Below are 17,091 nucleotides of genomic sequence, written 5' to 3' on the forward strand. Positions count from 1 at the left end.
GTGCCAAAACGCAGCCCAAAATTGCCCCACAAAATGATTGGAGCACTTTAAAACACACTTAGCAGTACAGTGTGAAATAGCCACTTATCCTTACCAATACTCCATATTCTCAAAAATTCCCAGTCTGGCTAAATTATCTATTTTAATTTTCATTTCCCTGATTACTAGTGAGGTTCAGCATTATTTTATATGTTTATTGGTCCTCCGTGTTTCCTCTTCTATGAATAATCTGTTGCTACTCCCAAATATGCCACTTTGGCATGTTGACTATTTTAAGCTGAAAGCAACTAAAAAAAAAGCAGATGCAGGAAGGCCTCTCTGGCCTCCCACTTGCTGCCTAACAGCAGGGCATACAACTTCCCATGAGAAAGGTGCCCTCTTTCACAATATCATGAAGGGAACATTCTTATCACTAGAGATGGGGAGTCAATGACAAGGTAAATCAATACAAGCAAATCTCCTAAAGTAACTCTTATCTTCCATTAGTTTCTCCCATATATTTTTTTCTAGTCACTTTCCTACAATTTACCACCTTTAGTCAAAATTCTTTTTCCTTTGTCTTGTCACATCTCCATGATCTATGTTTCTTTCCCTCCCTCCCTCCCCCCTCCTTCCTTCTTTTCTTCCTTCCTTCCTTCCTTCCTTCCTTCCTTCCTTCCTTCCTTCCTTCCTTCCTTCCTTCCTTTCCTTTCTTTTGTCTCTCTCTCTCTCTCTCTCTCTCTCTCTCTCTCTCTCTCTTTCTTTCTTTTCTTTTCTTTTCTTTTTTTTTTTTTTGACACAGAGTCTCTCTTTATCACCCAGGCTGGAGTGCAGTGGCATCATAATAGCTCACAGCAACTTCAAACTCCTGGGCTCAAGCAATCTTCCTGCTTCAGCCTCCCAAGTAGCTGGGACTACAGGCAAGCACCACCATGCCCAGCTAATTTTTTCTATTTTTAGTAGAGATGGGGTATCCCTCTTACTCATGCTGGTCTCAAATTCCTGACCTCAAGCAATCCTCCTGCCTTGGCCTCCCAGAATGTTAGGATTAAGGCATGAGCCACCACACCAGGCCTATCATTCTTTCTTAAAAGGGATATAGACTCTCAGGCCTGTCAGCTTGTATGGGTCTTCATTTCTTATGTATGAAGGCCTCTGTGTACATGTAAAAATATTAACATCAATTAAAATTTGTCTGTTTTTCTTCTGTTAATCTGTCTTTTGTCAGTTTAATTCTCAGGTCTGGCCACAGAACTAAAGAGGATAGAAGAAAAGTCTTTCCTCCTTTACAATAGTTTACCTTTTTTTTTTTTTATTGATTTGCAAGCATTCTTTATACTGGCTAAAAAATTTTTTCTATTATACAACTTGTGACTATTTTCTTCTAATGTTTCTCTAACTTTCATTATGGCATCTAAATTCTAAGACATTTAAAATTTTGATTTAATTTTGCTTTTTGTTCCTGCATAAAAGTAGAGCTTCTCTATCCTAAGGTGTTAAACATGACTTAAATTTTCTTTTAATACACGTGTGGTTCTGGTTTCCATATTTGCGTCTTTTACCCCATTTGGAATTTATTTTTATAATGGCAGGGGCCATTTTTCTTACATCAACAATTTTAACATTTACCGAATAGTCTTTTATCCATTGATTTGAAATGCCCTATTTATTAACTACTAAAGGATTATACTAGTATTTTTCTGTTTCTGGGTTCTCCATTTTTTCCTACAAATTTGACATCTTTTTCACCATGTGCTTTTCAAAACTGCACTTCATATAAGAAATATTCTTGCAAGAAATTAAATGGAAATTTGCTAATGTTATAAAAATAACAATTACAGACTGAAATAAAATGTCCACTTTAATATTTATTACACAAATGTTTACTTACATTTATCTGAAAGTCATAAGAGGACAATTTGTGCATGTCACATTCATATTACTATCTATATAGGAACAAATACACAGTCATTTATTCAACTATATCAGGATAACATACACGGTTTTTGTTTGTTTTAGGTTTCTCAGTTAGAAGGAAACATCAAGTAAGGAAAATGAATTTCCAAAGATTAAGTATTAACAATAAAACAAAAATTACTTCTAAATGCCTTACATTTGAACAACTTTGAATTATACTTACATACTTATATTTCCAAAAATCATAAATTACAAGGGTCACTGTCAGGGTGAAAATATATTTTTTAAAAGCTTTAAAAAGATATGTTATTATGCATCATTTGATTTATTCTTGGCACATGTGGCATCTCAGAAAGTAAAAATACACTTTGCCAATCTTATGTTATTGTGCAGGTACAAAAGACCAGTTTAGGGGCAGACAGACCTGTGTTCACTGACCAGCTTTACCCAAAATTGTGTTGTTTGGTGCTGGTCAATTACCTCTTGGTGCTGGGGCTATGATTAAATTTAAAAATGCATATTTAAAATGTACATCAGGGGCACTCAATAAATGATATCCTTACCCCAATTTATTCACATTGAAGCAATAGCAAAATATCACAGTCTTATATGGTGGTACAATTTGAAAAACTGAAAAAAATGGGAAATTAAAAAATAACATCAATGTGTTTTAAAAAATTGCACTTTTAATAAATATGGAAATCCTTCAGGAGGTTTAATTATTTTCTAACAAAACATAGTGCCTACTAAACCCTGATTTAAAAAAAAAAAAGGCCTAACATGATAAAAATGGTAAATGGTTAAGGACTTTTGGTTTTCCTTTGTGCTACTGATATAAAAATAATGGCTATATTTAAGGCTTATTAAATGATTGTAGTTGCCCTGAACCTAATCTATATTCTTGATGTTATACTCATTTGAAACAGACCTACTGCCTTGAATGAGCATCATAGAGAAACTTCTCTGATATTCTATATTTGAACCAATCATGGCCTCCTTTCTGATTCTAAGTAAAGGTTCATTTGCTGGCATGTGGCAGTTCAGCTCATCTTTCATTAAGGATGACTCATATACACGATACAAGTCCATTTTTCTCATGCTAAATACATGGTGTTGGGAAGATATGGGATTCCTGAAAATTAAATTTATATTGTCACAAGAAATAGACTATTCTAGACAGCAATGCTTATGACCTTATCCTTGTATCTTCTTGTTTCCCACTCTGACCATCTAACAAATCATCCTTCCAAATCTGACTCAAAAATGCCTCCTTAAGGAAACGTTCCCTAACAAAATTTTATACCCTTTCATTTACATACCTTACACTCATGCATAATTTATATTAATTTCAACTTGCATATATAATTATTTGTTTCGTGTGCTTTCAACTTCCAGCTATAATGTTGTCTAACTTTTTAAGTTTCCACAGTGTTTAGCGCAGTGCTGTGCATGCATATATGTGACTGTGTGTGTATCCATGTGGGGCTGTATGTGTGTGTCTATGTGTTGAATAAAGAAATAACTAAAGAACCTGGGTTCTGTAGGGTAGAAAAAGTTTCATAATTTTTCAGAAATCAAAATTGCTGGGCCTTCCTAATACTAAAAAATATGATTTCCAAAGCTATCTCAGTTTAGTTTTAGACACGTCAATAATAAAAAGGCAATGGAAAAAAATGTTTAAAAAACCTTTATGAAAATTCCAAAAGGCTTTTTAAGAAATTATTATTAAGAGCACCAAACCAAAACATTTTACCAAATAGTGGTATAACCTTTCCTATGACTTCATGAATGTAGACTTCTGTATTTAAGACAAAGAATACTGAACAGGAATAGGTGTTGTGAATCAGGATTTAAAAAGGCAATTCACTCTAAGTCAATATCTAATACACATTTTGCAATTAATTTGAAAATCCTTCTGTAGTACATATGTATGGTATGTTAAATAAAAGAACAGTTTATATCAGGATATTGTAGATCTCTATAATTGCTTTGATACTGTAAAATATAACATAATACTGAAATTGCTATTTAACAAGAAAAGTTTTGCTTATAATAGCTGTTAATATTAAAATAGGATATAATAAAAAATTATTCTCAATGTGTATATTTTCAAATTTGCCTGACAGTGTCCTTTTGAGAAATCTGACAATTTGCACTTAGATTACAGACATCTGAAATTCACTTTTATGATTGAAAATATTACTTACATAATAACAAACAACAATATATAGTAGCTTTTTACTGAAACACTGTGCAATTTATATTTAAAGCTCTGCAATAAAACCAAATTCATTGTACTTTTCATAAGCTAAATTACAAACATATCATATGCGCTATAATTACATAAACAATAAATAAAAGGAAGCATAAAAAATTCATGACCATAACAATGGAATATTTTAGCTGTCATTCTAAATGTTAGTTTATATGTCTGTATTAAGTTCTAATGTATTTTAAACCCAAGAATCTTTATCTTCAAATAATATTCTAAAAAATATCAATTTTGGAATACAAACATAAAACTCTATATGCCTTTTTTTCCTAGGTCATCTAGGAAATAAAATAAAACAAATGGGAGGCAAGGACAGTCCTTTCTCTTGCTGCAAAATATCTCCTTGCTTTCCCATATACTTCTATGTCATTTCTAGAGCAAATATTACAAGATGACAGCTTTGGCAAATTATAAGCTTACTTAAGTGGTTTCTTACTTGGAAGAAAGAAAACAATTTAAGCTAAGAATTTCCTTTTTGGCCTATTCATTCTCAATCTTTTCTCAATCTTTCTTTATACAATAGTGGTAGAAAAGCACTCCTTGAAATGCTCACTATTAACCATTTAAATAGCACAGAATGAATTGGATTAATTTATATAATTAATCAAAATAGATTATCAGTATAGATACTAGGGTGAGGTCCTAGAATTTGTTACACGTAGAGCTAAGCTTGCAAGAGATCTCATGGCAAAAGTTGAAACCTTGTGACATATCCCAGCTTTTGAAATATAGTTAGAAGCCAATCGAAAAAGCCTTTCAGCACCAAAGGTATTGAAGTGCCCAGGAAGCACCTTTTCTACCAGACCTCTGTCCACTAATTCTATCAGACGTTCACAGGTTCCAACGTAGTCATTTATCCTGCTGTATGGGAGCCAGTCAATAAATGATCCATCATACACGACGTCTCCACTGAAGAGAATCTTTCGGTCCTTGTCATGCAAGCAAATACTGCCCCTGGAGTGACCTGGCATGTGCATAACCGTGAGCTGTCTGTCACCAAGGTTGATCACATCCCCTACAAATGAAAACAAAGTCTACAGATAAACATGTTGTACACTCGACTTCAATCATTTGAAGAACAGAAGAACATGAAATGGTTTCAGAAAAATTGGGAAAGATGATGCTTATTTTACTTTTATTTCATAAATACTGTATTTCTTAATGATCATTTAAAAATAAGCACCTATATTTCATTCTTATTGTTCGTTAGACCCGTGTTTGGCAAAGCAGGCAATGTGGAACACTACTTCTGCAGGTTATTATGATACATGAAAGAAAAGAAGATGATTCTGTGGTCAAATAATCTGAGGAACTCTCCCTTCATAAGCAGCTTTCTTTTCCTCAAGACTTCTAAAGCTTTTAATATACTAGCATATATTGTGGATATACACACAGTAGATATAGTTGTACAATTTCTCAAACTTTTCTGACCATGAAGCTTTTACTTTTCAGAACGTCCATGTTATCAGTATCCTGTTTACACAATTCATTAATATTGTTCTAGTGAATTGTATTATATTTTGCTCCTTGTTGTGTCACCTTGTTGGAATTCAGACTTGGGGAATTGGTACAAATGATGATGCCCTAGCTAAAGCTATTGCTGTTGAGTATTAAACCGTTCTTTATCTCCGACCTAGGAAACTTACATCTTCTGTCACAATCTATTATGCTGGCTAACTTGCTAACTTGCAAGTAGGGTCAAATCTCAGATTTTTCACAGTTATTGACAATGAGGAGAAAATAGAGCTATATTGGTGCAAAACTGCTGTGTTCCACTGAAATTATATCAGTATTAACTTGAAGTGTTACTGTAATGGTCAGTGCAGATTCAGCACAATCTCAATTAAAATCTTGACAGTTTTTTGAAGAAGTTTAAAATCTGATTCTAAAATTTACATGGAAATGCAAACAACCTCAATTATGAAAAAGAGGACCAAAGTTGGATGACTTATACTACCTAATTTCAAGAATTACAATAAAGCTACAATAATCAAGACATTGTGTTACTGGCTAAATGATAAACATCATCAATAGAAGAGAACAGAGAGTCCAGAAGTAAACACTACAATATTGTCAATGGATATCTGACAAAGGTCAACCAAGGTAATTCAATGGGTAAAAGTCTATTCAAGAAACTGGAATGGGACACGTTGGATATCCATATGCAAACAAACAAACAAGAACCTCTCAACCCTCTTCACAATATTCACAAAAGCTAACTCAAAATAGGTCATAAATCTAAATGTGGGAACTTCTGGAAAAAAAGAAGAAAATCTTAGTGATCTTAGGCTAGTCATAGAACTCCTAAATATGACACAATAAGCATAAAATATGAGGGAAAAATGAGTAATTGGACTTTATCCAAGTTATAAATGTTCTTGCTTAAAAAGATACCATTAAGAAAATGAAAAGGCAGGCCACCCCATGGGAAAAAAATATTTGCAAAAAGGCCACATATTGGGGGAAAATATTCGCAAAATGTGTATCTGATAAAGAACTTGTATTCAGGATATATAAAGAACTCTTATAAGTCAATAATAAGAAAAAAACTCAATTTTTAAAAAGGAGAAAAGATTTTAGTATACTATTTGACAGTGAGAGCATTTAATTAGTAAATAAGAACCTGAAAATATGCTTAACATATTAGTCACTGAAACACAAATTAAATCACAATGAAATTCTACAACACTAGAATGGCTAAATTCTAAAAGGCTGATTTGGTTGGTTCAATCAAAAAAAAACAACTGACAAAACCATGTGTTAACAAAGTTGTGGAGAAAACGGAACACTTTCACTGCACTTGGGAATGTATATAATAAGTAAAAACAATCCAAATGTACATCAAGAGATGAATGGCTAAATAAAATGTATGTATTCATAAAGTGGAATATTATTTGGTAATAAAAATAAATGAAGTACTGATCAATGCTTCAACATGGATAAACTTTGAAATCATTATACTAAGTAAAAGAAGCCAGGCACAGAGGTCCACACATGTGTTGTTCCATTTATATGAAATATTAAGAACAGATACATCTCGGTGTGGGGGCATGGCTAGAGAATTTAGGGGGGTGGTGATGGCTAAGGAACATGGGGTTTCTTCTGGTGGTATGAAGCGTTCTAAAATTGGTTGTGATACATATACTACTTTGTGAATATATGAAAAACCAATGAATTGTACACATTAAATGGGTGAATTTTGTGGTATATTGATATAAACAATTTTATGGTATATTATGGTAAGTGACTCAGACAAAGACCTCAATCAATGGAGGTTTATTAAGCCAAAGTTTGAGGACACACCCAGGAAAAACACAAACGACAGACAAATCTGTGGCTGTTTTTCTGGAGTGACATGCAGGAATGCAGGTTTTAAAGGGGATAGGGCATACAGAAAGGAACAAAGAAGAGGGGAGTGGGGAGTGAGACAAAATCTTTCCATTCCTGTGAGACTCAGGAAATCTACATGTACATAAAATAAGGCAAATGTTAGAAGAGAAAAAGGGAGTGAAGGAAGCATCAATTATGCAGATGGCCTTGGGTAGGTGGAAGAATGTTTTATCTTGTCTTGTCTCTGTTCTGCACCTGGAACATAAACCTATAATCAGCATCATTAGTGTGGAATGGAACAGACTTTAGTTTTAGGAGCTAGTCTTAGCCTACAGACCCAAAGTTACAATTTGCATGTCCTTGTTTATGGGAGGCCAGCAAAGAATTTCCTTATGAATGATCTGTAGGGGCAGCCCTTCACAGGTGCCTGAGGCCTTTATCTTTCCGTGGGAATCTGGCTGATGCATAATGTTATTAAAGTCACAGCTATTCATCTGGAAGGGGCTGTTGCATGACTCAGCTTCCTTCCCTTTTGCATAAGGAATTGGGGGGGTAGTCCTGAGATTTTTATCCCTTTCAATATTGATTATATCTCATCCATATAAAGCTGTCAAAAAGGGATATAATATGATGGAATGCAAGAATTTTAAAGATAAACATAGTACTTCAAATGCATTTTCTGAATATGCTGGGTACTTCTAGATTCTTCTTTACAAACCCAGGGATTCACATTCTTTCTCTTCTGAATTTAGGAGTAAAGAAATTCTTTGTTATTTGAGCATCATTAGTACTAAAAATAAAAAAAGATGAACTAAAATTGGGACTAAAACATTTTTTTTTAGTAGAAGGGACTAAAATTTTATAGTAAATAGTGGGAAACAGTTTGGTTGGGATTTCATTTTAAAGAATTACTAAATTTAATCTTACCAGTAAACAATCTTTTTGCTAGTTTACTAGTCAACTTTGCCCACAATTCCAGGTAAGATTAAATTTAATAATATCATGCCATGTAAAGTGATATTTTCTTCTCACATAGAAGGCCCTTTGCACAAAAACATTCAACGGCTCATTGATTTTCCCAAGATCCTTTCTTAAAACTTTGAATTTCTAATTCTTTGCTTTTGAAGTACCATCTGTGTCACTGTGCCACTTCCCTTTGTTTACTGTTAACTGATCTGTCTCTACAACACTGTAACTCAAGTGTCATCTGGGGACCAGTAAGACCAACAGCAGTAGCGGTAGCTTTCCAGGTGTTTTTTATGCATATTGAAAAGCAAATCAAATCCAGGTTTCTATAATTTGCCTGATGATAAAAATCACCTGTAATGCTTATTAAATATACACGTTCCTAGATTCACTCTAGTTTCTTATTCACTCTTCTAGGCAAGAGTCTCTGGAATCTGGATGCTGATCAAGGAACCAAGGTGATTCTCATTATCAGGCAAGTCTCAAGTCTGGGGAGCAATGAACTATATCAGCAGTTGTCACATTACCATGTGCATCAGAATCACAGGCAGAGCTTGTTAAAACACAGACTGCAGGACCCCACCTCAAGTTTCTGATTGGATAGATCTAGGGTAGTGCCCAAGAATCTGCATTTCTAACAAGTTCCCAGGCAATACTGAGAGTGCTGGTCCAAGACTACCTTTTGAGAACTACCGCATAGGAACTATTGCCTCTTCAGTGATGACAACATGTGAAGAAGGATGAAGTGGAAATATCGCTACACAACTGTACTGCACAATTCTATGCAATGTATTTCTATAAAATAATATCATAGCTTTCAAACTGTGGTATGCAGACTCACTGCATAAGAATCACCTGGGGATTCTGTTAAAAATAAAGATTCCTTTGTCCTACACAAAGGATGCAGTCTTATAGCACCCAAAGTTTAGCGTATTAGTGCCTAGAAATCGCCATTTTTAACATGCTCCCCAAATGGTTCTTTTGCACACCAAAGTTCTAGAACCACTGTCATTAGGCCTAAATGACTTTTCTAACACATGCTGCCAAGCACTGTGTAACCACAGGGGTAAAGTCCCTGAAAGAATTTTAGTCCTGACTGTACTCCCAGGACAGAAGAGCAAGAAGCCACAGCCCTGGCATCTGTCCTAGGTAGTGGAAATATATTTCAGGGCTTGAAACTGACCCCCAAAGAAGTCTCATTTGCTGCTTCATCTTCATATCTGGTCTTGCCTTGAAATCCAGCAACGACATTAAGATGGTATCAGACACTCCCAAATTTCAATCACAAGGGGCCAGAAATCCTTTACAGATAATTATTCCAGATTTAAGGCACCTCCAGGGATTACAAACCACTGGCATTTACTGTATGATTGGCAGGTAAGGCAAAGAAATTATTGCTAAGTTGATTAATACTAGAGCTGCTGGAGACCAATTATTTAATAAATGTACAGAAGGGTTGCATGTAAGAGAAGTTTAATTCTCAAAAGCTATAGAGAATTACCAATTCAGGGATAGGGTCTCATTGATCTTTGGTTATATCCAGGTGGTATTCAAACTCTTTAGCAACAGATAAAACATGGGTACCCACCCATCAAAACAGATAGCAACCATAAACAACTCAGAAGGCTGAATATATTTAGTTCTGCCATTATCCTGTGGCTTAAAAAATGCTTCCCATGTGCTAATAATGCTCAAATATAGAATTTAATGAAACCTCTCTTACAAGAACCAGAAATGTCTGTGAAATGTAGCATAAGCGTGTGCACACACACAGGCGCTCGGGAACACATGCCCATAATTCTTCCAAGCCTCACCCTGATCTAGTTGTCCAGATTCTAATCATACTAGACTTCTCTTGGTTTCTCAAATGCCCTTTCCCGTATTGCCATTCTTCATTTTTGTTTTTACTCAAATATATGTACATGGTTTAAATGAAATATTTCAGAAGCGTTTAAAATGTAAGAAAAATGTCTTTGCCCCATTTTTGCTCTATCTCCAATCTTGTTATGAAGAGGCAACCACTTCTAACAACTTTAGCTATTTCTTCTAGTAGTTACCTCTACCAGATACAGTTATCCCTAAATGTTTATACTCTATTTCTTGATTTACCAATTAGATATATTTTGTTGATTTCATGCATGTGTTATTTCTTGGTCTTAAAATTTTGTTACTTGTTGACTACACTGTAAGACAGGATTTTTAGCTTGCATTACTCCCCACTCTCCACACACCATCATTACACATGTATACATTTCTCATCCTCTCACCCTTTGCCTCCACCATGGCAAAAGAATTAAGATTCAACTGCTCCAATCTGGAGCCCTCTGTACCCAGGTACTATCATTGTCAGAGCGCCATCCCTTGCATCATCCTGATGTTTTCTTTTGACTTTCCTTTGCATTAGATTTCCTGTTTACTGTATTCAATATCTTCCTCCTTCTTGCTTTACTCCCTTATTTTGAAGGCGAATATCCTAGCACCTTCCTAAGTGGGAAATAATTTAATTAAGAAGTGGGATGGATGCAGAATTATTGGTTGGAAATATTTTCATTCAAATTTGAAGGCAAATTTTCTTCTTTTCTAGTTTCAAAGCCATTCTGATCTAAATATATGACCCTTTTGTTTAAATTTCTGGAAGCTTGTAGAATCTTCTTTGATCCTAATGTTCTGAAGTTTTACGGTAATGTGGTTTGGTTTGGATGTTTTCATCCATTGTGCTGAAAACTCAGTGGGCCCTTTCAATCTGGAAATTGTACCCTTTAATTGTAGGATATATTCTTGGATTACCTTTACTATTCTTGGATTACTTCTATTTCTTGTCTCTCATTTTCTCTGTCCTGTCTGTACGTATTATTCCAGGGCTGGATTTTCCAAATTGGTCCTCTACTTATGTGGTCTTTTTCTCTCCTTCTTTTCATTTTGCCTATATGCTCTAAGTTTTTCATCTTTACCTTTCAGACTTCTACTAAGTAAATTCTGATGTTTTAAATTCCAAGAGCTCTTTTTTTTTGGCGGATATTATTCTGTTGTGTATTTTTAAACCATCCTTATCATCTCCTGGATCTCTTGAATGCAATAGCATGTCTTATCCCCCGATGATGACAGTCTCCCACTTTCACGTTGCTTTATGCTGTTTGTTTTAATATTTGAACTCATGTTAGAAGATTTTCTCAGATTTTTCATAATGCTTGGTTGCCTGTTTAAGAGTGGGAGGCACCAGTTAAAATGGCTATTATCTGCAGAGAAAGGGGAATGATCATACACTGTTGGCAGGAAAATTAATTAGCACAGCAACTATGGAAAAGAGAATGGAGGTTCCTCAAAAAACTAAAGATAGAAATTCCATATGACCCAGCAATCTTACTGGTATATATCCAAAAGAAATCAGCACACCAAAGAGATATCTGTACTCCCATGTTTACTGCAGCACTATTCATAATAGCCAATATATGGAATCACCCTAAGTGCCCATCAACAGATGAATGAAGAAAACATGCTATATAGACACAATGGAATATTATTCACCAATAAAAAGGAATGGAAGCCTGTCTTTTGTAGCGACATGGATGGAACTAGAGGACATTATGCTATGTGAAATAAGTCAGGCACGGAAATGCAAATATTTAATGTTCTCACTCATATGTGGGAGCTAAAAAAGTTAGAATTGTTACTAGAGGCTGGGAAAGAAAGGAAGGGATGAAGAAAGGTTGGTTAATGGATAAAGTTAGAGGGAGTAAGTTACAGTGTTCAATAGCATAGTAGGGCAACTATAGTTAACAATTTACTGTATAGTTCAAAATAGCTAGAAGAGAAGATCAGGAATGTTCCCAACACACACAAAAAATGATAAATGTTTGAGGTAATAGATATCCTAATGATTTGATTATTATACATTGTATGCATGTACCAAATATCACCTGTACTCCATAAACATTTACATCAATAAAGAATGGGGACAAAGAAGCTTCTTGAAGCATATGCATGGGTTCTAGTGACCTTGGCTTGACAGAGATAGACCAGGGATTTCTCAGGGGTTTTTCTACCTTGGCATCTTAAAGTCTTTCCTCTAGGGTGCAGAAACTTTGGATAAAATTTTTCTAATTTCCAACCAGAGAAGTAAAGGTCTGGCTCTCATCCTTCTGGGAAAATCGTAGGAGATACACACACACACACACACACACACACACTGTTCCTCCTAAACCCCTGAGCTCAATAGCTCAATAGTGTTTGGCATCCTTTAATCAAGAAACTCCTTTTATTTACTATCCCCAGAGAATAAACTGATTGGATTGAGGGGAGGGGATTTACTTACGGAGAAGGGTTCTAGAGTTTTAACTACTTCTGAAAAGGTTTTAACCAATTTTATTTGTTCTAACATTCTTACCTTTGCCACCAGTGAGGTACCACCTATTGCTAATTCCTGAGCCTTTTGACCAACTTCATCAGTGCAGTTCCCCCAGCCAATGAGGATTTATACTTAAACAAATCACGGTCCTCTTTACAGTAGCATTGGTGGGGCTTTGGGATGTGTCTGTTCAGTCTGCTACCTGTCTAGAATCTGTATTTTTTTGTTTAAACCTCCCCAAACGACTTAAGTCTACCTGAAACTACTCCTTTGAGATAATACTGCAATGATTCTGGGCAAACTGTTTAAATATGTCTAATAGCGATAGCTAAAAATGCCAGAACTTCATATTACTTGAATATTGTGAAATATAAGCAAAATGATGTGTGCCCATTCAAGAGTATGTGCTCTGTCAATTTAAGGTCTATTGCTATCTTATAGGAAGATACTATTTCACTATTAGCAGGGTAAGCTGTTTTTCTTTCAAAGATAATGCACTGGATGATATGGCTATTCTCTCCTTGTCCTCCTTGTCCCTCATATACAAGGTCAGCTTTTTGGTTAGAGACATAGTACACAGATTTATCCTTCTCCATGACAGATGATGATCAATTCACTAAATGAAATGTAAGATACAAATGATTTCAGCTTCCTTGTGTTCTAACCAAAACAATGAAGACTATGCTGTTTGGACACGTGCTGTTCATGTGTGTAACTGTATATGAAGTTTTAATATAAATATTTTATATCTCCTCTCAGGCATCTAGATTATGTTAATATCAAGTTACCAGGCCACATCATTCAGAAGATACAGGAAATTACTATTCCTGAGAAGAGAGGAAATTATATACTACTTGAAAAGGTGAAGCAGTCAGCTCCTAATGAAAAAGAACTTTGGATAACACAGTACTATCACCTTCAAAGTGTTTGGTAAATATTAAGCTTTCTTTTCACACCTTTTAAAGACTTAAAGCACCACACAGGTAATTTGCAGGCCTTGTGCAGCTCCAAAAATGCTAGGATTCTACCACCAACTAGGATTCAGGAAACCTGGGTTCTAGTCCCAGCTATTTCCCAAACTGGCTGTATGACCTCAGGCATGATATTCAGGATGGCATGGATCCTTTCTTCGTCTATAAATCATCCCAACCATTCTTTCACTCTTGATTTCCCCTTGCTCTCACAGAATCAAAATCAAAAGTAATTTATTCTTTTAAACAATTTAAATATATTTTAATACTAATATAAACATTCTTTGATTTGGGTGCCAGAATTTGGGCTAAATACCCATCAACTGCACTGAAATCTTACCTCTAAAAGTATTATTTTTTATCAAGAAATACAGTGCTTAAAAGTAAATGTACTTTCAATTTAACGTTAATTAAAATTTAATGTAAATGTACTTTTCTTTCATTTCAAGTTGTCAGATAATGCAAGACTACCACCTAAATCAGAATTTTTTAACCTTTAGATTGAAAACTTTAATGAAGAGCCTTATTGGGTGGGGAGGGGTGAAGTATAAAATCTTGCATTTTTTAATATGTCAACTGATCAAGATCTCATCTGTAAGATAAACTGATTTTTGTAAAATATTTCATTATTTGCTGTATTGTTTGGTCATAAAAAGTGAGCCCATTGTACTGCAGCAACTCCATTTTTCTACCTTAGAGAGGGATGTTTTAATAAACTAAGTTGGAAATTAAAATGATTTCAAGATAGAAAAGAAACAAGGGGGCTTTCACATTCTACCCAGAATTAACATAATATATTTATGGAGTAAGATTTATGTATGTTTTGCATGCTTTGATTTATTGTGCCTTCATTCAAATCCTAGCTTTTACCATCATCTTGCGCAGTGGACTCTAGGCAAGTCATATAATTGGGGGTCAGTGTTGTGAGGATAAAGTGAAATCAAAAGTATTCTAAAAAGAAAATAGAAAATTAATATACCAAATATTGGGGCTGTGGCTAATTATTTAAGTGCCTGCGTGGGGACAATGGGCTAAGGGCCTATTCTATATTGTTTTATTCCATGAATTTCTCTCTGACCCCCATCCTCTCGTTCACAGAGTCAAAGGACCAAGGCTACCTATGTATTGGTCCACATAATTTATCTCCACCGAAAATAACCGTATTAATCTATCTCAGGCCTTGCTTTCACTCAGACCATGTATCATTAAAGAAAGACTAAGACATATTCTCCTTTTATGTTTACTATGAAGCTTTTTCTCTCGTGAGGCGACATCAAGGACAGAAACCTATCTGAAAGATAGGGATGCACGAGAGACCGGAACCACTGCTCTGCTATGGCTTTCCAAGCCTACAGGTGGGAATTACTTTGCCCCGTGGTAAGGGAGCTGATGTCCGCAGCTCTCAAAAGCACACAGCAGGGCATGCACTCTCCGTGAGGCGCCCTTCCTTAAGAGTCTACTCGCTACTAAAGCGCCTGGAAATGTCAGGCACGCGGGTATAGAACGGGCAATCTCTAGTCACAAGTCTCGGCGGCGTTACTACTATAACAGACGCAGGAAACTGACTGCGGGGGCGGTGCAGGGCTTTCAAAGGAGTACTCAGAATGGCTACGCAGTGCCAGAGTGCTCTCTGACAGAGAAGGCTGCGATGGCCTTGGCTCTGGTCGAGTGGCCTTTTACTAAGGGAAGGGTGAAACAGAAGTAGTTCTGCGAGATGCCAAAATAATCCCCCTTATGGCCACGCAGGTCTGCAACATGCAGCACTCGGACTGTCTCTTCCCAGTCCCCTCCCTCAGCAGAGCGCGCGCGCCCGCGGGGGCCCATTACCATCCTGCAGGATGAGGGTGGGCTGCACCGCCTGTACCCGGAACTGCCTGGCCCTCCAGCCCGGGCTGGGGGCCCGCACCACCTCGCTATCGGACAGCCAGGTCACGGTCTCAAAGTTGTCCCCGCGAGCCAGCGCCTCGGCCTCGGCGTGGTGCACGGCGACCCGGTCGAACTGGTAGAGGCCGCCGGAGTGGTCGAAGTGCACGTGGGTGGCCACGGCCAGCAGCGGCCGGCGCGCCGCATCCTCTTTGGCCCCGCAGTCCTGCAAGAGGCCGGAGGAGTAGAGGTACTCCGGCAGGCTGCGCAGCCCCAGGCCCGTATCAATCACCACGTCCTGCTCCGAACCGCGCACCAGCCAGATGTTGGCGCGGTTGCCCGACTCGTAGAATCGTTCTTGAATCCAGAAGATGCCATCGCCCAGAGACTTGTGGGCGTACCACTCGAGCGCCGACATGCCGGGCAGGGGTGCGGCCGGGCGGGCTGGGCGTGGGCGTCTCCCACAGGCTGTCCAGACACCGGGCGCTGCGGCGGTGCGGAGCGGTCTGCCCGCAGCCCGGGAGGCGGCGCGGAGCGAGGAGGGGGCGGAGGACGCGGGGAGGCGCGGGGGGACCTGGAGGAGGAAGGACGCGTACAGGCGCTGCCTGGAGCGGCCTGGAGTATCGCAGCCTCTGCAGCCGCAGCACGGCGGGGCCACTGCGGCAGAATGGAGACCCAGAAGGCGACACTCTCCGCACCCCGGGGGTCTGACTGCAGAGGCCGGTATCGAGGAGTGGGGAGCGCTAGGCCCGCCCACCCGCTGGCTCGCCGCGACGCGCGCTCCCAGCCGGCGCGGAAAGAGTCGCCCGAGCCAGTCGGACGGAGACTACGGCGCCTGCCAAGGGCTAAAAAGCTCTTTGCCGAGGGGGCGGGGCCTGGCCGGGGACGGGGCGGGGCTCGCTAGTGCGGATCGGAACGCGGCTCCGGAGCCGCGTGGAGGGCGGCGCGCGCTTCTCCCGAGGTGGAACCGGCTGCGCCGGAGTGCGGCGTCCTCTGCCAGCACTCCTTCCTTGCCGGGCGGCACGTGGGCTGCACAGCTTTGCCCAAGCCACGAGACTAAGTGAGCAGGTAACAGAGGAAGCAACCCAGGACTTGGGAGGGGGTGGAGAGGGTAGAGAGGAGTTAAAGGGGCACGTGGAGAAAGTGGGGGGAAGTCAGGGGTAGAGATTCATTAGCGTCTCTGGATTTAGGGGCGTTGGGAGATAACTTTACCTCCCCTTCTGCTCCCTTTAAAATCTGTTGAAATATTCGTTTCCAGATCCTGGTTTCTACTTTCTGGGACTGTTTGCAGTGAGTTAGAAGCGAATTTATGCTCTTGCCGATAGTAGGTGAGTTACCAAATGCGGTGACTGTATGATTTGTTTAGGCGCTAATCATTGCCGCATATTGCAGCGAAGAGCAGACCATTCAGTACCCGTTTTCTTGACTGTTGTTGACACTTTGTATGG

The 17,091-nt window shown here is 38.2% G+C and overlaps 1 protein-coding gene across 1 annotated transcript; it reads right to left on the bottom strand.

Annotated features, from left to right (window-relative positions):
* Positions 1-1,822: 1,822 nt before the first annotated feature.
* MBLAC2 (metallo-beta-lactamase domain containing 2) lies at positions 1,823-16,422 on the bottom strand. The gene is made up of 2 exons (XM_045566037.1): positions 15,608-16,422; positions 1,823-5,183 (listed from the first exon to the last, which is right to left on the bottom strand). The coding sequence occupies exons 1-2, from the start codon at positions 16,059-16,061 to the stop codon at positions 4,798-4,800; spliced, it is 840 nt and encodes a 279-aa protein (XP_045421993.1). The 5' UTR covers positions 16,062-16,422; the 3' UTR covers positions 1,823-4,797.
* Positions 16,423-17,091: the final 669 nt, after the last annotated feature.

Source organism: Lemur catta, chromosome 12 (assembly GCF_020740605.2).
Source record: "Lemur catta isolate mLemCat1 chromosome 12, mLemCat1.pri, whole genome shotgun sequence".
NCBI lineage: Eukaryota > Metazoa > Chordata > Mammalia > Primates > Lemuridae > Lemur > Lemur catta.

Coding starts and splice junctions, on each gene's coding strand:
- MBLAC2 (XM_045566037.1), bottom strand. CDS start 16,061: ATGTCGGCGCTCGAGTGGTACGCCCACAAGTCTCTGGGCGATGGCATC. Junction 5,184..15,607: donor CACCCTCATCCTGCAGGATG/GTAATGGGCCCC, acceptor TTTCATTTGTAG/GGGATGTGATCAACCTTGGT.